Here is a 26,281-nt window from a genome sequence, read left to right on the forward strand (position 1 = left end):
TACACCCCATTTCCACTTTTAAATGCACTATTTTTCACTTCTATCCTGAATTTTCTGAGCCCTAGCACTGCTAAGGCCAATCTTTTCACCACTTTTTTTTTGTCAATACAATACAGAACATACACCCAACATACTCACACACCGATTGATACTTTATTTTTTATCAAGAGAGATTCAAACCCTTGCGATACACTTAGGAGGCAAATGTATTTTTCATTGGAATAAGTTTCAACTACATCTTTTCACTACCTTAGTAGCAATGAAATTGGTAGAAGCTCTTGGATCAATGAAAACTATAACTCTTTGACCCATCATCTTATCTTGCACCTTAAAGGTCTTACGTGTAGTTAGGCCTCAAAAAGTATAGGATGAAAGCTGGAGTTCTAATGGTTTGGCCTCAATTCCCTGCTTCACAATACCCAAACTATAATCTTCAAATTCTTCCTACTCTTTTTGGTCCATCAAAATAATTAAAAATTTTTCATTTGGCAAACATGGTCTTGCACCTATTTCTCCCCACACTTAAAATATAATCCCTTCCTTTGCCTATCATCCCATTTTTTTAGACAATTTTCTCATTCTTTGCTGTTTTGGCCCATTTGATCCACCACTATTATTTATCCGACAATATTCACTGAAATGGAAGTAATGTTTAGGCCTATAATGGACTTGGCCACTCTTGCACTTCAGACTCCATTACTCGTTTGGACACTTGGGCCTTGCTACAGTGTGGGATTCTCGCTCACTCTCTTACCCTCCACCTTCGCCTGTTCTCCGTCTTCCTCAGTGTGTTGCCTCTGATGGTGGCCTAACTCTTCCAACCCCTTCAGAATTATTTTCATGGTGCGACCCTACTCTTCCATGCTATGAGCCTGCTCCTTCATATGCCATTCTAGACGCTTCATACATACTTCCATAGTTGTAGCTTGCGTAGTTCTCGTAAACACCATTCATTGGCCTTCCAAGATTGTTGCTCTAATTCCAGTTGTAACAACTGGTAACTGAGAAAAATAATTCACACACACATAACCAAATAGGAAGAAAAAGGGTTAATCAGGATGATCACACTCTGTTGATATTATTAAATTACGAAGAAAAATTGCAGAAAAAACAAGAATAATATAGAGGTGCTTGAATGAGAATTTACAGAGCTAGCCTTTCTCCTAAGCCTTCCCATTCTCATTGCTGGGTTCTTACCTTCCTTTTCATTCTATTACTATTAATAATACTTTCTACACCCACAACCAATTCAATTAAGATCACACTTCTGACATTTTTTCATGCTTCTTCCACTAATAGTGCCAAGTGGCACGTTAATTATAAGAATATTTTTATTTTTATTACAAAATCTTATCTCTTTTAGTCTTAGAAGCTTCTACTTTCACCCCTGCAGTCATATTTGGGTATGTAACAATACCCTCCCTTTGAAGTTGCACCTTTTTCTTAAAGTGAAAAGAAGGTATGTAACAATATTATACAAAATGGCAGAATATTTTCTCTCTTAGTCTTAGAAGCTTATACTCTCACCCATAAGCCATATTTGGGTATGTAACAATTTATACAAAATAGGGTAAAAGTTTGTATTCGTAGGTGTTGTTTTAACTAGATTGAATAAAAAACACAAAAGAAAAAGAAAAATACTTGAGCTGATACTAGGTCTGATTACTCCCGATTGAAACATCTCTTCTACTATTTTTTCAATTTCAACCTTCTAGTAATGAGGGTACCTATAGAATCTGATTTTGGGAATTTCAGCACATTCTTTGAGTATAATCGCATGATCTTTATTCACACTAAGGGGAGGCCTACTGGAACCACGAAGAGGTCTTTGAACTGCTGTAGCGATTCCTTAAATGATGGGCTAATGTCTATTTTTGCTTCTATCTTTGAATCTGCCAGTAAAAGTGTGATAATTTTATTTGAAATTTGTTGTTTCTGACCTCCTTTTTCCTAGCAAAGAACCATGGCATTATAGTCTCTCAAAACTGTCCTAAACTGGCCACCCATTCAACACTTAGCACCACTTCAGTGCTGCCCAACTCCATCAGGAAGTAAGATTGACGAATGGTGATCCTTTGAATCTTTAATTCTTCTCAAGTTACACCCTCAATCCCACTTTTAAATGCACTATTTTAACTTTCTACTCTGAATTTTCTTAGTCCTAGCACCGCTAAGACCAATCTTTTCACCACTTTTTTTTGTCAATACAACAGAGAACATACACCCAACCTACTCACACACCCATTGTTACTTTATTTTTCATCAAGAGAGATTAGAACTCATGTGAAACTCTTAGGAGGCAAATGTATTTTTTTTGGGACAAGTCTCAACCACATCTTTTCACCACCTTAGAAGCAATGAAATTGGTAGAAGCTTCTGAATCAATTAAAACTATAACTTTTTAACGCATCATCTCATCTTGCACCTTAAAGGTCTTATGTGTAGTTAGGCCTCAAAAAGTGTAGGATGAAAGTTGGAGTTCTAATGGTTCGGCCTCAATTTCCTGCTCTATAAGACTCAAACCTTCATCTTCAAGTTCTTCCTTCTCTTCTTGGTCCATCAAAATAATTTAAAAAAATTTTAGTTGGCAAATATGGTCTTGCTCCTATTTCTCTCCACACTTAAAACATAATCCCTTCCTTTGCCTATCAGCCCATTTTTCTTTAGACAATTTTTTCATTCCTTGCTATTTTGGCCTATTTGACCCACTACTACTATTTATCCGATAGTATTCATTGAAATGAAAGTAATGTTTGGGCCCATAATGGATTTGGTCACTCCTACACTTCAGACTCTATTACTCGCTTGGACACTTGGGCCTTGCTGCAGTGTGGGATTCTCGCTCACTCTCTCACCCTCCACCTTCGTCCGTTCTCCTTCTTCCTCAGTGTGCTGCCTCTGGCGGTGACCTAACTCTTCGAACACCTTCAGAATCATTTTCATAGTGCGACCCTACTCCTCCATGGTACAAGCCAGCTTCTCTATATATATGCCATTCTAGATGTTTCATACATACTTTCGTAGTTGTAGCTTGCATTGCTCTCGTAAATAGTATTCATTAATTTTTCAAGATTGTTGTTCTAATTCCAGTTGTAACAACTGGTACCTGAGAAAAATAATTACACACACATAACCAAATAGAAAGAAAATGGGTGAATTAGGACGATCCCACTCTATTGATATTATTAAATTATGAAAAAAAACTGCAAAAATAATAATAATAATAATAATAATATAGAGGTGCTTGGATGAGAATTTAGAGAGCTAACCTTTCTCCTAAGCCTTCTTATTCTTTTTGCTGAGTTCTTACCCTTTTTCTCATTCTGGTATTATTAATAAAACTTCTACTCTCACCCCTGCAGTCATATTTGGGTATATAACAATACTCTTCCATTAAAGTTGCATATTTTTTCTCAAAATAAAAAAAGGTATGTAATAATATTATACAGAATGGTAGAATATTTTCTCTCTTGGTCTTAGAAGCTTATACTCTCGCCCATGAGTCATATTTGAGTATGTAACAATTTATACAAAGTGGAATAAAAATTTGTATTCGTAGGTGATGCTTTAATTAGATTGAGTGAAAAAAGCAAAAGAAAAAGAAAAATACTTGAACTAATACTGGGTCTGATTACTTTCGATTGTAACTTCTCCTCTACTATTTTTTCAATTTCAACCTTCTAGTAATGAGGGTACCTATAGAATCTGATTTTGGGAATTTCAGCACCTTCTTTGAGTATAATCACATAATCTTTGTTTACGCTAGCGGGAATCCTACTGAAACCACGAAGAGGTCTTCGAGTTGTTGTAGCAACTCCTCAAATAGTGGACTAATGTTTATTTTTACTGTCGTCTTCGAATTTGCCAATAAAGGTGTGATAACGTTATTTAAAATTTGTTGTTTCTGACTTTTCTCTTTCTAGCAAAGAACCATGGCATTATAGTCCCTCAAAACTGTCCTAAACTGGCCACCCATTCAACGCCTAGCATGACTTCAGTGCTATCCAACTCCATCAAGAAGTAAGATTGACGAATGGTGATCCTTTGAATCTTCAATTTCACTCAAGTTACACCCTCATTTCCACTTTTAAATGCATTATTTTTCACTTCTATTTTGAATTTTCTGAACCCTAGCACTGTTATGACTAATCTTTTCACCATTTTTTTTTTGTTAATACAACATAGAACATACACCCAACCTACTCACACACCCATTGATACTTTATTTTTTATCAAGAGAGATTCAAACCCATGTGATACTCTTAGGAGGCAAATGTATTTTTCATTGAGACAAGTCTCAGCCACATCTTTTCACCACCTTAGTAGCAATGAAATTGGTAGAAGTTATTGAATCAATTAAAATTATAACCCTCTGACCCATCATCTCATCTTGCACTTTAAAGGTCTTATGTGTAGTTAGACCTCAAAAAGTGTGGGATGAAAGCTGGAGTTCTAATGGTTTGGCCTCAATTCTCTGCTCCACAAGACCCAAACCTTCATCTTCAAATCCTTTCTTCTCTTCCTGGTCCATCAAAATAATTTAAAAATTTTTCATTTGGCAAACATGGTCTTGTCCCCATTTCTTCCCACACTTAAAATATAATCCCTTCCTTTACCTATCAATCCATTCTTCTTTAAACAATTTTCTCACATGCTATTTTGGCCCATTTGACCCACTACTACTACTTAACCCGACAGTATTTACTGAAGTGAAAGTAATGTTTGGGTCTGCAATGGATTTGGCCACTCTTACACTTCGGACTCCATTATTCGTTTGGACACTTGGGCCTTGTTGCAGTGTGGGATTCTTGTTCACTCTCTCACCCTCCACTTTCGTCCGTTCTCCTTCTCCCTCTGTGTGCTGTCTCTCGGGCAGCCTAACTCTTCTAACCTCTTCAGGATCATTTTCATGATGCGACCTTACTCCTCCATGGTACGAGCCTGCTCTTCTATATGCCATTCTAGATATTTCATACATGCCTCCATAGTCGTAGCATGCACAGTTCTCATAAACATCATTTATTGACCTCCCAAGATTGTTGTTCTAATACTAGCTAGTTGTAATAATTGGTACCTAAAAAAAATAATTTACACACACATAATCAAATAAGAAGAAAAGGGGTGAATCAGGATGATTACACTCTTTTGATATTATTGAATTATGAAGAAAAACTGTAGAAAAAATAAGAATAATATAGAAGTGCTTGGATGAGAATTTGGAGAGTTACGCTTTCTCCTAAGTCTTCCTATTCTCTTTGCTGAATTCTTACCCTCCTTCTCATTCTGTTACTACTAATAATATCCTCTACACCTACAACCAATTCAGTTAGAATAACTCCCCTAACATTTTTTTACGCCTCTTCCACTACTAGTGGGAAGTGGCACGTTATTTACAAGAATATTATCATTTTTATTACAGAATCTTTTCTCTCTTAGTCTTAGAAGTTTTTACTCTCATCCCTATAGTCATATTTGGGTATGTAACAATACTCTTTTTTTGAAGTTGCACCTCTTTTTTAAAGTGAAAAAAAGGTATGTAACAGTATTATACAAAAGAGTCCTGCTAGGGAGACAATGAGGTATCTATACAATATGTACAATTGGTTGTTTATTTGACCTAATATGTATTACTAATGTAAATTAAATATCATTATCCATTATTTCTAGTTGTCTGTTCAATTTTGTGATATTTACCCCCAATTTATCCCAAATTCTTTCACATTAACCCTTCATCACCGTGACCTACAACTGTCAACATCGTCGACTTGAGTTGTAGCCCCGAACCCCCGCGCTTGCGTCATCCCAGCGCCAGCTTGCTGCCTGTGTCTTGTTGAATTACTCGAAGAATAAACATCCACGAAAACTGAGAAAGTAAACATCGAAAATCATACAAAAATGAACATTCAATGTAAACATGTATAAATAACAATGTAATTACTTTATAAAACGACTAGCTACCAACCAAATGACCGTGTAAAAAAATATTTTGAAACTTTGATAGTCAAATAAATCATAACCAGCAATCATCGTCTACAACTAAGCACCCAAGAATAACCATCTACGTTCACAGATAAAGTGAACATCCGACAACGGGAAGAAGGCACAAACCGGCTGCAACGGAGGCGCTGGACGTCCGGGTTGCTGCGGTGCCGCGAGCTCGACTCACATAATATGCCCGTCCTCCTTACGTACGGTGGTCTGTGCGAACAGTGTCGGCGCGATGTTCGACGACGGCTGGTAACCGTGGCGGCACTGTACCGGCTTTTGCTTCGAGGAGAGAGTGAAAGAAGAAGTTCACACCGCATTGAGAGAGGGAGGTAATCCTAATTTAATTTCATAACTGACGGGATTCATGATTTGATTCAAATTTTAAATTGAAAACTACTCAAAATTAATTAATTGTCTCTAATTTAATTTTAATTTCAATTTAACCCCATTGTACACATTATATAAAACATGCATTGGCTCCTCATACTTTTTCTATACAAAATGGTAGAATATTTTCTCTCTTAGTTTTAGAAGCTTATACTCTCATCCATGTAACCATATTTAGGTATGTAACAACATTATACAAAATGAGATAAAAATTTGTATTAATAGGTAATGTTTTAACTGGATTTTGTGAAAAAAAAAATTACTTGAACTTCTTCATCTTTCTTGTGCAGCTTCTCTACTTCTATAAGTAGCCACCATTATGTGAAAACTTAGTGCACAGTGATCATAATAATGGCTTATTATTGAAGGATAAGAGGCTAATATTAAACTCATATAATGGTTGCATAGTTCATGCAGGAAGATTCATAGCAATACGAGGAAAATCCAGATAAGGCTAGAGAAGCACTACAAAAGCTTGATCAAGAAGTCCAGTTTCTCTCTCTCCAAGAAACCAGTTTCTATCCAAAAGTTAGAGGCGTATGTTATTCCCTCTTTTCTGAATTATGTCTTTGTTGAGTTGTTCTATTACTTGGTGTTCCGGTACGATAGTCACTTGGTGTTCCCTGTTTTTTTTTTTTTTTCTTATTTATCTATTTACTAATATAGAGGAGTTAATTTGCTACACGTTCCAATGTTCCAATTGTATATATTTCTTAATAGAGATTATCCTATGATAATATATCTCAATGTTCCACTTCGTTTATGTTGAACCACTATTTGATTATTTGCAATTTCGAACTATGTTGAATCACTATATTACATTAGGTTGGAATTAGTTTTTAGTTATGAAAGCACGTGTCTTGCTTTTGTGAATCTTAATGGCTTATTTCTGTGAATTATTTTAATTAAGGATGAGAAGCATATCTTATATCAAACGTGTACTTGAAGCAAATTCATTTTGTGCAAATATGTTTTGTTTTTATGTGTGTTTTTGTATTTGTTTCATAATACAATTTCAGTGTTGACTGTTGAATGAACTCCAAAAGGCTAGCATTGATATATAGATCGTTCCTTACCCGCATATATGGTGTTTACATATATGTTTTCTCTCATTTCATATGACATCTTCAACCGTTCTTGCAGCTTTTGGGAATTGTAGAGAACGTGAGCTGCTTTAAATTGTCCACATTGTGGTGAATCATCATGTGTATTTAGTATAGGAGGGGCACCTAAGACAGCCACTGAAATAGAGCTAGAATATCTGGACGAGATATGCTAATTATCTCTATATGTAGATTGTACATATTAGATTATAATTTTGCAGTGGAAGCTTTATTATATGATAACTTGTAACTTCTTTAATTTTTGGTTGATAAAGCTCTATCTTTGTGAAAATGCAAACCAAAGTTTTTTAGGGTATTACATAAACTCTCAAAAATAGTAAGAAGTTAGTGTTTTAAGCTTGTCATCTCCTGTTAGCTACTCTGAGGCACCTCTGAAGAAATCTGAGTTATACACTCAATGGAAAGCTTGCAATCAGGGAGTTCCGAGTGATATCAGGAACCAAGTGTCACGGTTTTAGAATGTTAGATTTAAGGTGTTTGTATAATATTCTAAAGTGTTTGAAAATATTTTAGATAGTTTTAGAACATTTTAGAATACTTTAAAAGGTCCCAGAATATTCTAGAAAGTTCTAAAAGATTTTGAAAGATCATGGAATATTTTAGAAGAGTGTAGATGTATATAGAAGTATGAAAAGTAGTATGGAATAATTTAGAAGTATTTAGAAAAATATAGTAGGATAGATATTTGTAGTGAAGGATGATCATTCTGGACCGTTAGTTAGATTTAATCATAACCATCGATTAAAGAGGTGGAAATAGAGGTGAGAGTTAAAATTTGGATGTGTAAGTCATTTGTAACAAATACTTGAGTAATAAAGTGTTCTTTTAACAAAAGTTTTATTTCTCTTGTGTTTTTAGTTTTCTTGTTAAATATTGAGAATTAGACTAATTTGATCTTAACTCTTGAGGTTAGCATTGAAGTCTGGGTGTAAATACGGTAGCGTTGAAATTTATCCAAAGCCGTCACACAAGACTTTGAAAATTCAAAAGAATTATCTCATAATTTGTTAATTAAATTATGATAATATTTTTAATCAAATTTACTTAAATGTCTCTTTGATTACTACAGATTATTGTGTAAGTTTTTTTTTTGTGGTAGTTGCCAATTGTTCTCTAAGACTTATGGATTAGCAGAACAGGTGATGTGCAAGCTGATCATTAAATTGATTGAAGAGAAGACAATCAAAGCAAATCTGCCAAGTGTGGGCATACACGACTAAATGTTCTTTTGACTTTTTTTTTTTAGCCAACTATTTCAACGAAGATGTTAAAAACATCTTTTTATGATGATCTTTGTTTAAAAAGTGACTTATTTGTTTAGCAACATTTTAAATAAAAATAATACTTTTATTTTAAATAAAAATCAAATCCTACAACTTATCATCTAATAATCAAAATAAAATATTTTCACATGATGACAATCATAAAATCTTCATTGAAGTAACCTTTTGAAACACATAGTTTTGGTTGGATAAGTACATGAATATGTCATTGAAAACTTTGTCATTCATATATGAATACTGCTATACATAAATTAAAAAATCAAAAGATAAAATAGATTTATAAAACAGCTTTCGCTATATGTTACACTGTGAGTTATAATGCAAAACAAATATAGTTGGTGTTAACGGATATAAAGGTAGTTTAATTAAATAAATTGAACAGAAAGTTTTATAACAAAAAGAGGGTTTTCTTTAAAGAGCTGGTAACTGGTATATACGACTTATTAGAAAAACAACTTTAATGGATCACATGAGTCAGCATAAGACACAATGCAATCTCAACAATGAAAGAATAAAAATTCGTTATTTCAATGACAAATGTTTATAAAAAATAATAGTTGTTTATTTTTCGATGAAATCCTTGGGATTCACCAAAGATTGAACTCTTGACCTTTCGTATTTAATGCTCTAATACCACGTTATGATACCACTCATCCCAAAAACTTCAGCTAATGAAAAAAGGTAACATTAATGGTTATACATTTCAGTAACATCACTTGACCTTTATTTATTAATTCAGTATTTTCTTAATAAAATTTATATATATTTTTAACTGATTGTAGTTTTTTCAATTAATATTCAATAGCAATACAAAGCTGATCTATTTCTTATAAATATGAGTAATTTTGGACTCCAAAGCTTTTTGTCACTTTTATGGTTCTTAAGACACATTGTTTTCTCTCTATATAGCTTTATCCAGCAAAGATCATCAAAATTCCATAGCACTAAAATTTGAAGGGTCTCAGGACTAATAACTTAAATATCATTACAATTTTATAGCAGTATTTGGAAGACTCCAGGAGTGGAGCTAACTACAAACTTTAATTAGTTACCAACAAAATAATACCTACACATTAGTTTTACTGACTCCAAATTTCTATTGAAATTCATTGCTCTTCACCCTCTGCAGGACTATTCACTCTAATAATGTAAACCTGAAAGAAAATAATAGAAACCACAATAACGTTATTAAAACCTGCAGAATGGGGAGGGAGAATGCAAGGATTAGACATTGCAGAAATGAGATAGCACAAAAGGGGAAAAGAAAACTGTGTAACAGTAGTCATCACATGCCATAGCAGTTTAATAATCACATCACACATACCGTTCTCTTAATTATACAAGATGAATGTACTAAAAACCTAAAATGATGAATGTTTAGTCACCTTGAATGTAGTGCGGCTAATTAGTTCAAAAACCAAAGCATCCCCATCAACTAGGTTATGAGCAATTGAAAAGCCTCTCCATCCTGCACTAAGTCCTGTTTTTCGAGCCAAATATAGTGTTTCATACTCATCCCCATCCTCATCAATCAAAGTAATTCTTTCGTCACGATTTGGAAGATGCGTCTTACAGAACTGGACTGAAAGACCCTATTTGTCAAAGATACCCACAATGATAAACCGATTATAATCATTGCGGATAAACATCAAACATTGCATTTTACTAATCATTTCTAAAGATAAATAAACTTGCAAAATTCTATTCCTAACAAAACTTCAAAAGCTGTAAACCTTGCTGAGCTCTAATTCTTTTCATTAGAACAATTCCACAAAAATAACGAGAAAAAAAAAAGAGAGAGAATTAAGATTACGGACCAGCCAGAATCCGCCGGTGACGTGAGACTGGAGCATGGTTTTAACGAAGGATGGATGATGAGACTTAGACTGCAAATCGGATTGTATCTTATCGGCCTTGTCTAGGGCTTCCTGTCTAGCTTCATCGGAAGCATACACCCGCTTTGAATAATCCCTGTAGCGATCGTAGGAGCCGCCATATCTGCGGCTTCTAGGTGTGACTACACGATCAATAACCACCTGCCATGGGAGATTGAATAGAAATTAAGTGAAGAAGGGAAAAGGGGAAAAGTTAGAAGAAGAGAGAAAGAGAGAGACTTCTTTGTAAACAGGAGCTGGCATGTTGGCGACGCGGCTGGACCTCCTCACCACAACCACCTGCTTCTCAATGGTGCGTGACTTGACGCGCTTCAGCTGCAGGCAAAGAGGAGAGTGAGGGAAATGATGGTTGTAGAAGAGAAGAGAAGAGAAGAGAAGATACCGGAGAGGGAGAGTGTGATTTGGATTTGGAAAGGGGAGAGGAGTGGAGGGCCTGAGAGAGGTTGGGGAGATTGAGGGCCTCCATCCTCTTCTTGTTCTCCTCCAACCTCTTCCGGCGAATCTCCTCGTATTCACTGGCCTTTGCCGTCATCTTCTTCTTCTTTCACGTTTCTTACAACGGCGAGATTCAAAATGAGGACCAGAGTCTAGGGCAGTGTGGAGACGACCGTTGTTTTCCCACACAAGCGATGCCATTTAAAAAGAGAGAAATTTTATTATTAAAATAATTTTAAAATAACATATAAATTAAAAATGACAATATTTATTTTTTTTTCTTTTTCTCTTCTAGGAATCAAAGGGCAGGAAAGAAAAATGACATTTATGAAAGAGTAATACTCCAAGTAGGTGTCCAAGAAATTTACCATCCTACAATTTTGTTTTCCACAAAATTTAATTGAGATTTTGACTCTGAGATTCTCAGATATCCACTAGATACGTCCCTAAAACCGTTTGATCCGGTTAAAGTGGTGACATGTCAGGTTAACTGCGACATGTCACCTTCAGGACATTTTGGTTTCCATCGACACTGGACAAAACAACGTCGTATTGGAACCAGGGGCAAAACGACGTCGTTTCGGGGAGGACAAATTCGTCCCCACTTAGACAGAGAATGTAAACGGCGCCGTTTTCATGTGGGGGGACCTATTTGTCTTATAATAGTATTTTATGGGACCTATTTAACCTATAATTTATAATGTTAAAAGAAGTTATATTTACTTCAACACAAACCTTAAAAACACATTGACATTAGTCTGTTCATTTATCAAATGGTAACATACCTGAGAACCCAAACATGTTAACCACACAAATATTTGGCTTCAATAGTAACACAAACCAAATCAAGTCAAAAGAAGGTTTATTTTTTTTAACATAAACTAAACGAAATCATTCTAAACAACATAAAGTCTTCTTCCTCCAATATAACAAAAGGTGGTAACATAACTAAGACAACAACTTTCATACTAATTCTTAGAAGCGTCATTTCTTGAAAGACTGGTTCAACCCTGGTGTTGGAATGAATTTGAGCAACTTAGATACTGTGCCACTGGTTGCAACTGATATTGTCTCAGCACTAACACTCCCTGGATTCTTGGCCCTAATTACTGTCTCCTTTGAACGTCTAAAAGAAAGCTGAGATTAGAATAAACAGTATTATTATCACCATGTTTCACACAAAGTTCAACTGCTTACATTAAACCACTTACAATCCAAATGTATGCCCCTTGTAAGGGGCTTAATGTAAGTAGTTGAACTCTGTGTGAAATATGGTGATAAAAATACTGTTGATTATTCCAAGTTCAGCTTTCTTTTAGACGTCCAAAGGAGACAGTAATTAGGGCCAAGAATTCGGGGAGTGTTAGTGTTGAGACAATATCAACTGCAACCAGTGACATAGTATCTAAGTTGTTCAAATTCATTGCAACACCAGGGTTGAACTAGTCTTTCAAAAAATGATGCTTCTAAGAATTAGTGTGAAAGTTGTTGTCTTAGTTATATTACCACATTTTGTTATGTTGGAGGAAGAAGACTTTATGTTGTTTAGAATGGTTTCGTTTAGTTTATGTTGAAGAAAATAAACCTTCTTTTAACTTGATTTGGTTTGTGTTGCTATTGAGGCCAAATATTTGTTTGGTTAACATGTTTGGGTTCTCAGATTTATGTTACCATTTTGATAAATGAACAGACCAATGTCAATGTGTTTTTAAGGTTTGCGTTCAAGTAAATATAGCTTCTTTTAACATCACAAATTGTAAGTCAAATAGGTCCCCTAAGATTCTATTATAAGCCAAATAGGTCCCCCACATGAAAATGGCGCCGTTTGCATTCTCTGTCTAAATGGGGACGAATTTGTCCTCCCCGAAACGACGTCGTTTTGCCCCTGGTTTCAATACGACGTTGTTTTGTCCAGCATGGATGGGGACCAAAATGTTTTGAAGGTGACATGTCGCAGTTAACCTGACACGTCACCATTTTAACCGGATCAAACGGTTTTGGGAACGTATATGGTGGATATCTGAAAACCTCAGGATCGAAATCTTAGTTAAATTTTGTGGGGACAAAACTGTCGGATAATAAATTTTTTGGAGACCTATTTGGGTAGTATTCAGTATTCTTTATGAAAATACTTCAATTCATGGGTTTAGATAATGTTAATTCTAAAAATTAATATTATACCTAACAACATTTTCATTTTCCAAAAACTTTAATAATCAAAAAAAATTAAAAATGTTGTTCCTAAGATACAAACTAAGCCTAAGATTTTTTTTTCCGGAATAGAATTGATACAATATTTTTTCATTATGTATAAATTCTCAATTGAGCAGAAATTACCAACTAATTCTTAATTTTATTAGTTTATTTTTCGTTGAATAAAACTTGACTATAAAATTTGTTGCATACCTAATTTTTAAAGATTAAATTCAAAATATAATACCTAAATAAATTAAGAATTTATCTGTTATCGTATAATATCAGTTTGTCACTCGTAAGAAGATTATAAAATTCAATTGAAAAAAAAAATGACAATTGAAGTACTCTATTTATTTATTATTATTAAGAGTAATTACTCACCCTTACTCAAATTAGCTTTTAAAATTTTTAAAATCAAACATTATAACCTTTTAAATTTTAAAATATATAAAATAACTCTCAATATTTATCTTTATTAAACAATAAAGTCTCCTTTTAATTTAATTTAAAGAGTAAAATACAAAATAATTCTAAAAAAATTTAAAATTTTTTAAAATAATTCTTAAAAAATCTTAAAAAATCTACAGTGACATCTATTAACCTAATCAAATTAAAAAATATATATTGTCTAATAAAAATAAATATTAAAAATTGTATTTTAAAACCTAAAAAATTATCCCATATTAAAAACCTTACAAATTGATTTGGATAATTACTCTATTCTTAATTTGTTGAGACTGAACCAACACTAATGTTCTGTTCTGAGTGTTTAACAAGTCCAAAGGTATATTTAGACCTTCGCCTTGAACAAATCTATCTAAGACTAATAGAAGGCAAAGATACAAGGAAAAATAAGTAAGCAACACAAAACAAGAGAAAGAATAAAATATAGAAATAAAAATAATATATAAATGGATAAAAGATAAATAGGTTCTTGAATTTTGATTAATGAACATTTAACTCCTTCGGAACTGGAAAATATAAAACAATTCTTAACCTCTTAAAATGCTGTACAGATTGGTCCTTTCGTTCAATTTGCACTCTAATGTGAAATGGATAAGACTGATGTGGCGTCTATGTGGCGATAACAGAGTGATGTATCCATTATGATGTAGGATGAGATGTTAACATTCATTCGGAGGACAAAAAGGTTCTTCTGTTTTGCTCCCAAAATAATGACATTTTGGGAGGTGCCCTAATTCTCCAAATTGGTCCTAGACGCCATCGCACTTGTATAGTTAGGGAGTTGTTGCGTCTAGGGCGTCTATGGCCAGTGAAAGAAGTTCCTCGAGCACCCAACAAGTCCGATTGCCGTCTCACATTCGTTGCGTGGAGGCTGGAGAAGAGAAAGACAGCATTGCTTTGATGTGCAAGTGTGATGTGTATGCTATACTGTACAAGTCCAAGACGCCAACTAATCCTAACCAGTTGTTTCTTGGGTGTCCCTTCTTCAAGGTAACATGGTTCTGTGAAGCTTGAAACTGTTCATGTGTTTAGCTGAATTTTGATTTTATTGTTGATGTTGCAGTTGAAAAATCCATCCCACTGCAAATTCTTTGTCTGGCTTGATGATCATGTTGCAAAAATTAGAGGTAGAGAGAAGTCAATTTGTGACAACAATGTTAATGACTTGGAGCAGTACTTGTACAAGAATAAAGTAGAACAGAGGCTGGTTAAGTTGGAGAAGAAGCTTGCCTGTCTAAAGAGGGAAGAAAAAATCTAATATGTAGATTATTGTTGTATGTTTGGTAGTAATTTGTGCTGTTGTTGCTGTTATTAGGTGTTATTAGATATTGTGCATTGTTGTTGTGAGGAACAATTGATATAATGTAGTTATGTTTATCCTTTGATGAATGATAATATTTTGTTGCGATAACATCATGTGTTTAAATGGCTATATCTAATATCATGTTGATGGTCCAGGTATGTAAAATTCATTAAATAATTTGGATCATTAAACATTGAACCATGAGATAAGTTTGAAGGACTACAATCGTAACAAAATATGATAAGCAGTCTCACACCAAATAAGATAAGTTTGTAGGATTACAATCCTAACAAAACATTGAACCACCTGAGCACCATAATTTTGCCAAAAAGATATTAGAATGTATAACACACCAAAATAAGTTTGTCAAATTTTTACATCAGCTATGACTGACTTCCTAAAATAGCAACATCATTTCTTAGAATTGTTGACTCTTGGGGTGGGGATGAACCGAAACATTCTTTTAGTTCCAATGCTAGCTGTAGCTAAAGTCTCATCAGATGGTCCCCCACTTGCTTCTGCACTTGGTTGCTATGATGGTTGAACATGTTGTTTGCCAACATCCTTCTTTCAAATTGGTTGTTTTGGTCTCAAGGTTCTGTTGGATGACATTGCTAGAACTCTAGCTGGAGGTTTGAATGAAATTTGGCCTTGCCTTGCAGGAACTGCAGAAACAGGTACAGATGAAGCTTCTGGAGTAGCTTTTTATTGGACCACATCTGGAGTTGTGTTAGCTGCAGAATGGTTCTAGTTAGTTGCCTCAGCTAAATTTTTCTCTTGACCTTGAAACACCATGTTATGTTCATGTCATGAATGAAGAAAGACACTAAAGTCATCAAGAAAATTTAAGAGATACAAGTAGGTCCTTTAACACTTTAAAATGGACAACTAAATCCTACAACTTTTTATCAGGTGGACATAAATATCCTTTGTCCAGTCAAGTACCTCTGCCTGAGGGACTGATTGTGACAGTGATAGAACCACAAGCGAAAGGTTGTTATCGATTTGCTTCTTTGGTTTCCTGGTATTAGGTTTTCAATTTGGGTTCGATGGCGCACCCTTGCAAGTCGTATAGTTGTGTCCTGTCTGACAGTTGTGTCCTGTCTGACCACACTTGCTCCAGGTCACATAGAAACTCTTCTTCAATTTTTCACCTTCAATAACCATTTTTGCTGGGTCTTTTTGTCTATTATGGACCTTTGGACGACTGATCGACCTCTTAATTACAGATGCAGCAGGCCTAGTCTGATCAGTCCGTGTCGAAAGCACTTTACTAGTAACAGGCTGGATGAAGTGCTCGTAAGTCTTCTTCAGAGATTCCATGCATAACCATGGATGCATGTAATCTTCCATGTTATCATGTCTTTTTCTGATTGCACCTATAACATGAGTGCACGACATTCCTTTTCTAGAAAATACAACAAATTGGTAACAGTAATGCAAGTAAGGATAACAGCAAAATACAAACTCAATCAATCATAATACGAGCAGCAAGGCAAAGACATCCAAAAAGAGTATACGAATACAATTTTAAGTAATAATAATACCAGTAGCAAGTAGAGAAATGCAATTTTCACTAAAGTAAATATAATTCCACACTGACCGGTTAGTTGCCATCTATTACATGTGCATGTATGTTTGATCAAGTCCATCCCAGAATACTCAAAGTACAAAATAAGACCCTAGCTCTCCCTCAACCTCTATAAGGAACAAAATAAACAAGTTTCTTGGAGAGCAAGCTAAGTACATAGGTACATATATATACAATCATAAAACCCAAAATAACCCAGGGACTACTTCGCTTTAAGATCTAGACGCCTAGCGAGGAGCCTCTCGACCTGCATCTGAAGACAACACAGTATGGGATGAGAACCGGAGGTTCTCAGCATGGTAAAGGTGCCACGCGTATAATAAATAAGGTCCTGGGAATGCCAGTGGCAATCCTAGAACTCCGTCATACAATTGTAAAACTTAATTTCTAAACAAAAGCTATAAATAGGGGTAGGTAATCTAGACCTTCCTAACTCACTCAAATTTTAAACCTAACATAACACCAAACCATTTCACCCTTCCTCCGTCCCTCCATCATCCATAATTCAGCAGAGACAAGCAACCAAACAAGTTCACGCACAAGTAATAAGCAGATAGTGCAAGTAGCAAGTATAACAGGTAGCAGGATATATATATTCAGTTAGGCAAACTCAGGAAATGCATAGCAATCAAACATACAAATGCACATGATGTATGCCTGTCCTATGGATGATAAGGTTCATCTGTCGGTTATCCAGCCAACCCAACAAGTCCAAAAATCTTAGACTGTCCCCCGTCGCGCATCCCCATGAGTCTATGCATAGATTTCACATTCATTCATCATTCAAATCACTCAATAGGGGCTATCCATACCCGGGAATTTATACGTGCCGGTCACTCTTACGACGTAGGGTCAACAGAGTATCGAGTTTCAACCTGGAACACGTAGTGGCAAGCCACGGTTCTTACCCAGAAAAACTCGTATCTCAGATATCATTTTTCATAAGCCATTTCATTTTGATAATCAATATATAATCATTTATCAAGCCATGGCATTAAACTTCATTTAACATTCTCATCTTCTTCATATAACTCATCATTTTACCTCTTACTTCACCCCCAAGTTATTTTATTTTTCTAGTTTCAACTAGCTACTGGACTTAGTACTAGTCTGAAAGGAAGAAAATGGAGGTTTAGAGGTGAAAATCTAGTTTTAAACGCCAAAAATCCATTTCTGCAGCAAGCCAGGGCCACGGGTACGCGTGGGCCACGCGTACGCCTGGTAACGTGGAAAAGTAGCACGCGTGCGCATTGCCTTACCATGCGTACACGTGGTCACGCAGGTTAGCTCATCACGCGCACGTATGGCTACTCGCACATGCGTAGTTTGAAATATCACGCCACGCGTACGCGTGGATGTACGTTTATCCAAAAATTAACAGATTGCCTAGGAGCTGCAAAACCAGAAAAATTGCCACCTGCATAACACAGTTTTTGCACCAAACTTCCGTCGTCCATAACTTTCTCTACAAAATTGATGTCGTTCAAAAGCTTGTAAAATCATCTTTCATTTGAAATAACTCGCATTTCCATCCAAATTTTGAGGAACAAGTTATGGACTTCCAAAGTTCATCAAAATTCCCTTTTTACCAAATAACACCCAAACCTCATTTTTTTTCCAAAGCCACATCTTCCTCTTCAAAGCACATTTCCATACAACTCAACATACCACAATCATCAATCTAGCCAGCCTTTAATCATAACACCACAATTCTTACAACTTAGCTCAAAAACACCACATACACCCAACTTCACAAACTTTAACCACAAACCAACATATTACTCTATATACACATATCATCATCAACATGAAATTCTTCAATCGTTAACACAATATTATCCATCATAATAATATCTATAAATCCAAATATGCACCATTCACTATGTCAACTATGTCATTACTTTGCCACAATCATAAACCCTTTATTCATCACCATCATACTAGCATATATACATACATAACTTTAACTTGCATTATCAATTACTCAACACAAGCACCACATCAATTGATTCGTCAACAACACAAACACTAACCATTTAACACATTGAACCATTTCAACCTATCCTATAATGATCTAACCTAAGTTTTCACACAACCTTATAAATTAAACGTGCAAAACCTAAACCATACATTGGTAGATCACTTTATTTAATCCAAGGAAGCCTCACAAGCTACAACACAGCCCCTCAAGCTCAAAGGAACCAGCCATAATCTTAGCTTCAATCACCACCAAGTTTCCAAATGCTTACTTTTCAATTCCAATGCTTATATAGAAACTTAACTCACACCTAATACACATATATATTCCAAATTCAGATTTTACATAATGGAATCAAAATTGGATTACGGTTTAGGTGATTCTTACCACACCCATACGCGTAGCAACTCAAACCCAATAAGCTCCACAAGCTAAATCGAACCTAAAACACCAAATTGGACAAGATTTCATCACAAGGGTTCAATTTCACAATAAGGAAGGGGTAGAGATTTTGAAACGAAAATGAAGCTTACCGGTGAAATTGATCCAATAGAAATGTAGAGCTCAATATGCTGGACGCGTGGCCACGAACGGTGCAGTGATCGGAACTCAAATAGGGAAGTTATGGTGGAAGGAAGATTTAACGATGGTTATGGAGTTCTCTTCCTCCCCAATTTGTTTGGCGTCGTTGTTGTATGAAAGGGGGGGGGGGAAGAAGGAGCTGCTGCTTCTTTTAAGTTATGGGTCCGGTTGGACCCACGGGCTCAATTTGGGCTCCGGTTCAACTGGTTCGACCCTTTCGGTCCAATTTTGGGTCAAAATTTTTGAAATTGGTATCAAAATTCTCGTTTTGAAGAGCTCTATCCTATTTTGATATTATTTTTGCATTTTTAATTTTTCTAATTAAAATTCAATTTATTAACTAATTATTTACCGATTTTAGCGGGGTTTACACTCTATCTTTTAGACTCATGTGTTGCTTTTTTTTTTTTTTTGCTTTTCCTTTGGTTCGACCCCTTTCCTCGACGATAGAGACACTTGTTTCCTCTTCCTTTTGGCAGCTCTCACCCTTCTGCCCTCATCATCTTCATCACTTCCACTCCCACTTTCATAACCAGCAGGTGGTAGTTTATACAGTTCATCTTCCTCACTGCCATCGTTATCATTATCTGTAGATGAGTCATCCAACTTCTCCAAGTCATTTGGATCGACTTCTTCCTCAACCTCATCATTTTTCTCACAATCACCATTTGCGATCTCAGGTTGATCAATAGGATGGTAAAAAAAATGTAAACTCCTCCGTGTCTTTGTTCCTCAACTTAGTCTGTCGCATTTGGTTGATCTCTGTATCCCTCCTCAGTACATGCAACCCTGACTCTATATCTTTGCTTTTTGGATCATACCAGTAAGTCTCCTTATACGATTGATACCCCAATCCTTTGAACATCGTGATCAGATTTCCGAAACTGACAAAATCCAAGTCCACGGCGGAAACCTCTCAACTTGACCATGCAGATAAACTAATTCACTGGTAGGTAACCTTGAAAAATAGCCCCCATAATGGAACATGGGAACACCGAATACATCAACCATTTGTAACTTTTTTCAATACACAACACAACACAAAACCAACCCTTATTATCAAAATCTCCAAAACCTCACTAAATAATACCCGACAAATGACTAACCCCACAACTAATCAGCTACTACACTCACAGTCCATATAAGTCCCATCCTACGACATTGATAATAAATAAAGGGTATAAGCAGAACAAATTTGAATAACAATGTACTTACCACTCTCCACAGCGGACACAGGTAGCACCAGGAAGCTTCAATAGAACTGTTTCACTGAACAACAACGACAACACAAAGACGAAGCGTTGTATTTTTTGGAGGAAAAATGTAAGTATTAGGCTTCCTTTAATTGTCTGTGATTGATATGGGCATCATGGGCATATCTCATAAGAACCATTCCACAACTATTTCCGAAACAATGTCATCTTAGTGCATAAGTACCACAATGTCCCATAACTTTTTTTCAGTAAAACACGTCAGCCCCATTCATAGCATCTTGGAGACACGTACCCATTGCTACGCCACATAAGCGCCAGGTAATCTGAATCCGTAACGTGTTACGAAACAGATTGAACGGAAGGTCCAATTTGTACGACGTTTTGAGAGATCAAGGATCATTTTGTATTTTTCAATTCTGAGGGAGTTAAATGTCCGCAAATTAAAAACTCAGGAACCTATTTGTCCTTTATCCTAAATAAATACATCATTTGGAGAAACAATTATTTTGCTTCCATAGAATAAGAATTTCCCCCAAAATAAACGATATTCTCGCCACTACCAAAAACCAAATTGATATCCCTGGTAAATATTTCCTATGAACCAGGAAACTATCTATCACTCCAGAATTTTGCTATGTTAAAAAGATTTAATGTATCTTAATATAAACTATAATCAAATACATTAAGCTTTTCAAATACATTAAGCTTTTCAAGTACCAAAATTCTAAAATGATAGATATTTTAAAACGGAGATAATAATAATAATAATAATAATAATAATAATAATAATAATAATAATAATTCAAAAAAAAAACAAAAATAAATATATCCTTGCTAAATATTAAAATTATCAGTACATGCCGAATTACAATGAAACTACAACCTTGGATCACCATTCACCAGGCAGCTAAATGCAAACATTTCTCCCATTGAATAGTTTCTGGCATTCCTTGTCTTTCACCTTGAAATGAACACTTGTTCTTTTGGCTGTTTCAGCAGTCAACAGTGAATATAGGAGTAAAAAGATTGCTGCAACATTTTCAGCCATCAATTCTTTTGACTTTTTATCTAAAAATTATCAGCATAAAATGCCTTATTTTAGTATGAATCTGAATCCTCTGAAATGAAGATATCTGTTAAGTAATTAAGCGAGGGTATAAACACCCCTAGATCACTAAAACTAGAACTGTCAAATGATCTAACGATTTTCATCGTCTCGCTTTATCACTCTACAAACCTCCTCATTCTAAAGAATCCAAATTCATTTCACATCAACTCCCAATTTATAGCCACTTAAACTAAAACTGTCTAAGCAAGCAAATAACTTGGATCTTTATTTCCTTTTCCTTCCTTTTACCCCCATAAAAGAAACTAGAAAATATTAAGGAAAAAAAGGGTCTATATTCTGCTTCTTTTCTCCCCTTTTTTTGGGGTGAAAATGACTACAAAAGGAGAATCAAGATACAAAAAGTGTTTGAATTTCTATTTCACTGTGACCTATCTTCTAAAATTGACCACATATGAGTATACCCCAATCCTTTCCCAGTGAAACTATTACCGAGCACTAATCCTTGTTTATACAACAATGATCCAAGTATTGGGTTAACCTCCACCCCAGCATAAGCCAAGCCTGCTCCGCGATGTATCCTTTGAAATCAAAACAAAAAAAATAGAGGAGTGAAAAGAATATTAAGGAGTTAATATCAACAGCCTCAATGACAAAGATAAGGAGACAATAGCTTATTTAGAACAAGAATAGATAGTAGCAACAGAGACATTTAATATTGATAAGCCCTAAGCACGGTTTAAATTAGATGCACAAAAGGTTTAATGATATGTAAAACAATGCAGAAGACTTAAATTTCTTTTATACATCATTGTCACTTTTTGGAACATCTTTGTCAAGGTATTTCGGTACAATTGTATTGTATCCATATACAAATTGATCCAGGGAAGTAACAAAAAAATAGTTATGACAGAAGGTAAAAAAGAAGAGTGAATATTATCTTTCACTATACTTCATAACCATATACAACAATAAACTAGCCACTTTCCATTTGGTGGAGTCTACTCCATGGGCAAACCATGCTACTCCATCCTATCATATATCTCGTCTATAGCCAAGACATCAAAATCTAAATCAACGCTTCACGGTTTCTAGCTTCATAACCATACATATTACACATATGATACACCTCAGTTCATCCTAATAACTAAAAGATTGAAGCCATGTCACTGATCACTATAGCAATTTAAATCTTTTAAAAGCTTGATAAGCTGTAAAAGTTCTAAGTACACTATAAATAAGATAATTCTAAAGGAAAGATAATCTTTTTCGTTAATTGAAAAAAAAATACCATGTGGTCATTTGTATACCATCTTTTTAAGATAATTCTAAAGGAATTTCACTCAAGAAAGCTTGAAGCAAAACAAAAGTATGGTATTATAGTAATTATCAAATAAACAAGAAATGAACAAAGGAAACAACTGAAACAGATTGTAGCCCATTATCATTGTACTATAAGCTTATATTATCCTTCTTATAGATCGCTATTCCCCATAATCTACATCTATAGCAAAACTAGTATAAATATCTAAACAATTATCAAACGCTACACCTTAATGCAACATTTACACTGGCATTACATCAAATATCCTATGAAGAAACAAAGAAAGATGATGCAAATAAGTGAAAATTTGTAAATTCACACTAGTATGAAAATTTGTTATAGGTTACAAATGCATGGGCTTCTTTGTCTAAAAATATAATTTCACATTGGAAAACATGTGTGCAAAGTAAATGCAAGACACCATACAAACTTAGATGCTAAAATAGTCAATGTAGAATATTATCCACATACAAACTTTAACCATGAATTCAGATTTATGTATGATCAGCCATAACAAAGAAAGCAATCTCTAACGAATATATCCACAAGCATTGTTTAGCATAATACAAGTTAATCAAATTAATTCAAGATGAAGGGGATTTATGAATACCTTCTAAATAGTCAGGATTTCAAAATCTGCATGTTGAGAGCAATCGCGGAAGTAGGCTGTTATATTGTCAAGGTTGCTAATGAAGATTTTGTATGTTGAACCCACCCCGAAGTTCAATGATTTCAATTTACTACAGGAGTAAAACTCTGGCTTTAGAAAAACTGCAGTACCACAGGTAACCTGGAAAAAAGCACAAAAATAAATAAATAAAAATCAGGCAAACTGTACGATATTTCACTTGAAAATGCAAAACAGTAAAACCAAACTGTCTATGTCTCTGACATACTAACCGCTACTGTACAGAATGATAGTTTAACTGCTTCAGATTTACAATGTCCCCGTATCATATTGATCAAACCATGCAAAGTCTCCTCTCTCTTCCTCCGGATTGATTTTTCCAATTGATCACGCGGTTCATGAATATCAATGACCAAGCCATCCAAAGATGGAAGACTGAACTCAAAGAAGGCACAAGATGTAGAATACAAGTAGCTGAAATTGGTAAGAGTTGGTGCAGCAACTACAATCTTACATTTGAAGCGGTTGCACATTAGGCTCAAGTTTTTGAGTTTGGGAGCAGATATAACAAAATCCTTAGGGTTCAAATCGGACTTAAAGGACATTTCACCTAAGTGCAAATTCTTCAAATTGACACATGTAGCAAATGGGTTGAGACAGTCAATTCCTGTATAACACAGAGTGAAGCTGTTAAGGTGCAAAGTCGTCAATGTTGTAAAACCAAAGAGTTCCGCCAAACTTGAAAATGGATTCATAAAGTCAGCTGCAGCAGGATACATTGAAAAATGTTCCAGGTGCAACGTTTCCAATGACTTGCAGCCAACAGGGGACGAGACATTTGTAGGATTGCAATCTTTTAACTCAAGCCGTTTCAAAGACTGACAAGTAAATAGAGGCAAAGGGATTTCAACAGGTGGGCTGCCAGAGGTTTTAGCCCGAAGATTGATTCTGATTTCTTCAACACCATGATATGTTGCATATTCAATAACCTTATTCAACAGATACTGATCTGTTGCGTAATCCACCCCGAAGCGATAGTAAATAAGAACCTTGACCTGAGAATCATCCCGATGGGATAGAACCCACAACACAAATTTCTTGAAATCAACCAACCGATTGAATGACTTGCTGCTGAAGTTCAAGCAGGGAACTGAAGCCCAAATATACCTCCACCTTTTAGATAAAACACATGTTCGAATCGCATCCTTCGTTTCCATAAACGACAATATATGATGGATAAGGCAATCCGGTAAGTCACCAAGTCTGTCCTGGCTTTCAGCCACTTCATAGCTGTCAACATTTTCAGCAGCCAAAATGGTTTTCTTGGCTTTCTTCAAAGCAGGACCAGATTCCTGAAATTCAACTTTTGGCATTTCAGCTTCGTCTTCCCAGCACAACATCGAATTGCACTGGTCGAAGCCCTCAATCATATTCCCATCAAATTATTGCTCTCCAAATTTGGAACAACCAAGTGACTAGCTTAGTGCTTTAGCAGTACCGTAGTTTAGCTATAGTACTAATTTATCTGTAATCTGGCATGAAAGAAAAAAGAATAAAACAAATACAAACTAAAAGTGTTAACATGAAATCCAGCATATTAATACAAGAAATGTTATCTATACTAAGAAGCAATCCAGTGAAAGTGATTAGCTTAGTGGTTTAGCAGTAATGCTACTACTCTATCTGTGACAACAAGAGAAAGAGAAGGAAAAACATAAAAATAAAAAAATCTTATCTATACCTAAAACTATAGTTAGCAAAATTCCATTGAATAATCAAGAAATTGAAGTGAAAATCAAGAGTAACCTACCTTCACTACGGCTTCTAACAATTGAAACATGAAAACACAGGGCATAAACACACAGAGCATAATTCCCTCTCATAAAGAGAAATTATCCCCTTTTGAAACCTTCTCCCCAAATCAATTCCTCACAAACAAACAGAACCCCAACAAAATTGAAACAAAGAAACCCCAAATTCATGTTAAAGCAAAACCCCATCAGAAACCAAAGTATAAAACCACTCGGCTAACCAATTTTGAGATAGAAACGAACATCAAAAACAAAACTTTACTATTTCCCACAGTTGAAAAAGTCACAGAAAAGCACAACCTAACAACACAGTGGAAAATTAAAAATATAAATAATCAAATAAAATCAATGGGGGCAGTTGAAAAAGGAAGTGACTTTTGCACCTGGGTGAGGTCCTGGGAAAGAAGAAGGAGGAGAAGATGATGATGATCACGTTGATGATGGGCACGCGCGTTGACAGGGGTTGGGATTTTTTTTCCTTCTGGGGAGAGAGCTTTATATTTTAAATAATATTATATTATATTATTGTAACTTTATTTTTTTATTGTAAATTTGTAATTTATGATATTACTTTTATCGTAGTTAATATTGATGTGATTAACTGATTATTAATCGAAATTTTTTATTTATTAAATATATTTAAAAACATAAATATAAATTTAAATTAAAATATCTGAATTTAAATTTAAAATATTCTGTATAAATTAGATGTAATAAAAAAGATTTAAAATGAAATTTAATGAAGTGAGAGAGTTTTTTACTGCACAACTCGAATAGTTTAATTGCCACTGTTTGGTAGCACGCAATGGCTGCGACAAACGTGACCCTCTTTTTCGTTTTTTCCTTCTTCTCTCTCTCAATAATGTTTTATTTTCGATAAAATCACAGATTTGATATTTAAGAAATTAGTAAAATATTATTCCTATCAATAATACTTGGAATGGATACTCATAGAAATCTACAATACAGAGAATTTGGATTTGAATGTAGAAGAAGACATCGTTGCTATTT

The 26,281-nt window shown here is 34.9% G+C and overlaps 2 protein-coding genes across 3 annotated transcripts; both read right to left on the reverse strand.

The window, feature by feature from the left end:
- Positions 1 to 9,696: 9,696 nt before the first annotated feature.
- LOC107464353 (B3 domain-containing protein At5g42700) lies at positions 9,697 to 11,284 on the reverse strand. Its single transcript, XM_016083286.3, has 5 exons — positions 11,060 to 11,284; positions 10,897 to 10,992; positions 10,600 to 10,818; positions 10,168 to 10,374; positions 9,697 to 9,936 (listed from the first exon to the last, which is right to left on the reverse strand). Exons 1-5 carry the CDS (start codon positions 11,207 to 11,209, stop codon positions 9,889 to 9,891), a joined length of 720 nt encoding a protein of 239 aa, XP_015938772.1. The 5' UTR covers positions 11,210 to 11,284; the 3' UTR covers positions 9,697 to 9,888.
- Positions 11,285 to 21,251: 9,967 nt separating this feature from the next.
- Positions 21,252 to 25,766, reverse strand: LOC107464463 (F-box/FBD/LRR-repeat protein At1g51370). Of its 2 annotated transcripts, none has more exons than XM_016083380.3 (4): positions 25,654 to 25,766; positions 23,732 to 24,991; positions 23,442 to 23,621; positions 21,252 to 22,088 (listed from the first exon to the last, which is right to left on the reverse strand). In XM_016083380.3, the coding sequence occupies exons 2-3, from the start codon at positions 24,887 to 24,889 to the stop codon at positions 23,445 to 23,447; spliced, it is 1,335 nt and encodes a 444-aa protein (XP_015938866.1). In that variant the 5' UTR covers positions 24,890 to 24,991; positions 25,654 to 25,766; the 3' UTR covers positions 21,252 to 22,088; positions 23,442 to 23,444. The 2 variants fall into 2 exon arrangements, with proteins under 2 accessions (XP_015938866.1, XP_015938867.1); XM_016083381.3 differs by lacking the exon at positions 25,654 to 25,766 and adding an exon at positions 25,270 to 25,589.
- Between the last annotated feature and the right edge of the window lie 515 nt (positions 25,767 to 26,281).

This window comes from Arachis duranensis, chromosome 9 (genome assembly GCF_000817695.3).
Source record: "Arachis duranensis cultivar V14167 chromosome 9, aradu.V14167.gnm2.J7QH, whole genome shotgun sequence".
Lineage (NCBI taxonomy): Eukaryota > Viridiplantae > Streptophyta > Magnoliopsida > Fabales > Fabaceae > Arachis > Arachis duranensis.

What these genes read in the sequence shown, in the direction of transcription:
- LOC107464353 (XM_016083286.3), bottom strand. Translation starts at nt 11,209, where the DNA reads ATGACGGCAAAGGCCAGTGAATACGAGGAGATTCGCCGGAAGAGGTTG. An exon ending in CAGCTCCTGTTTACAAAGAA is followed by an intron (nt 10,819 to 10,896) that starts GTCTCTCTCTTT and finishes CTCCCATGGCAG; the next exon opens with GTGGTTATTGATCGTGTAGT. An exon ending in TTAGCCGCACTACATTCAAG is followed by an intron (nt 9,937 to 10,167) that starts GTGACTAAACAT and finishes ATTTTCTTTCAG; the next exon opens with GTTTACATTATTAGAGTGAA.
- LOC107464463 (XM_016083380.3), bottom strand. Translation starts at nt 24,889, where the DNA reads ATGATTGAGGGCTTCGACCAGTGCAATTCGATGTTGTGCTGGGAAGAC. An exon ending in TATCATTCTGTACAGTAGCG is followed by an intron (nt 23,622 to 23,731) that starts GTTAGTATGTCA and finishes GCTTTTTTCCAG; the next exon opens with GTTACCTGTGGTACTGCAGT.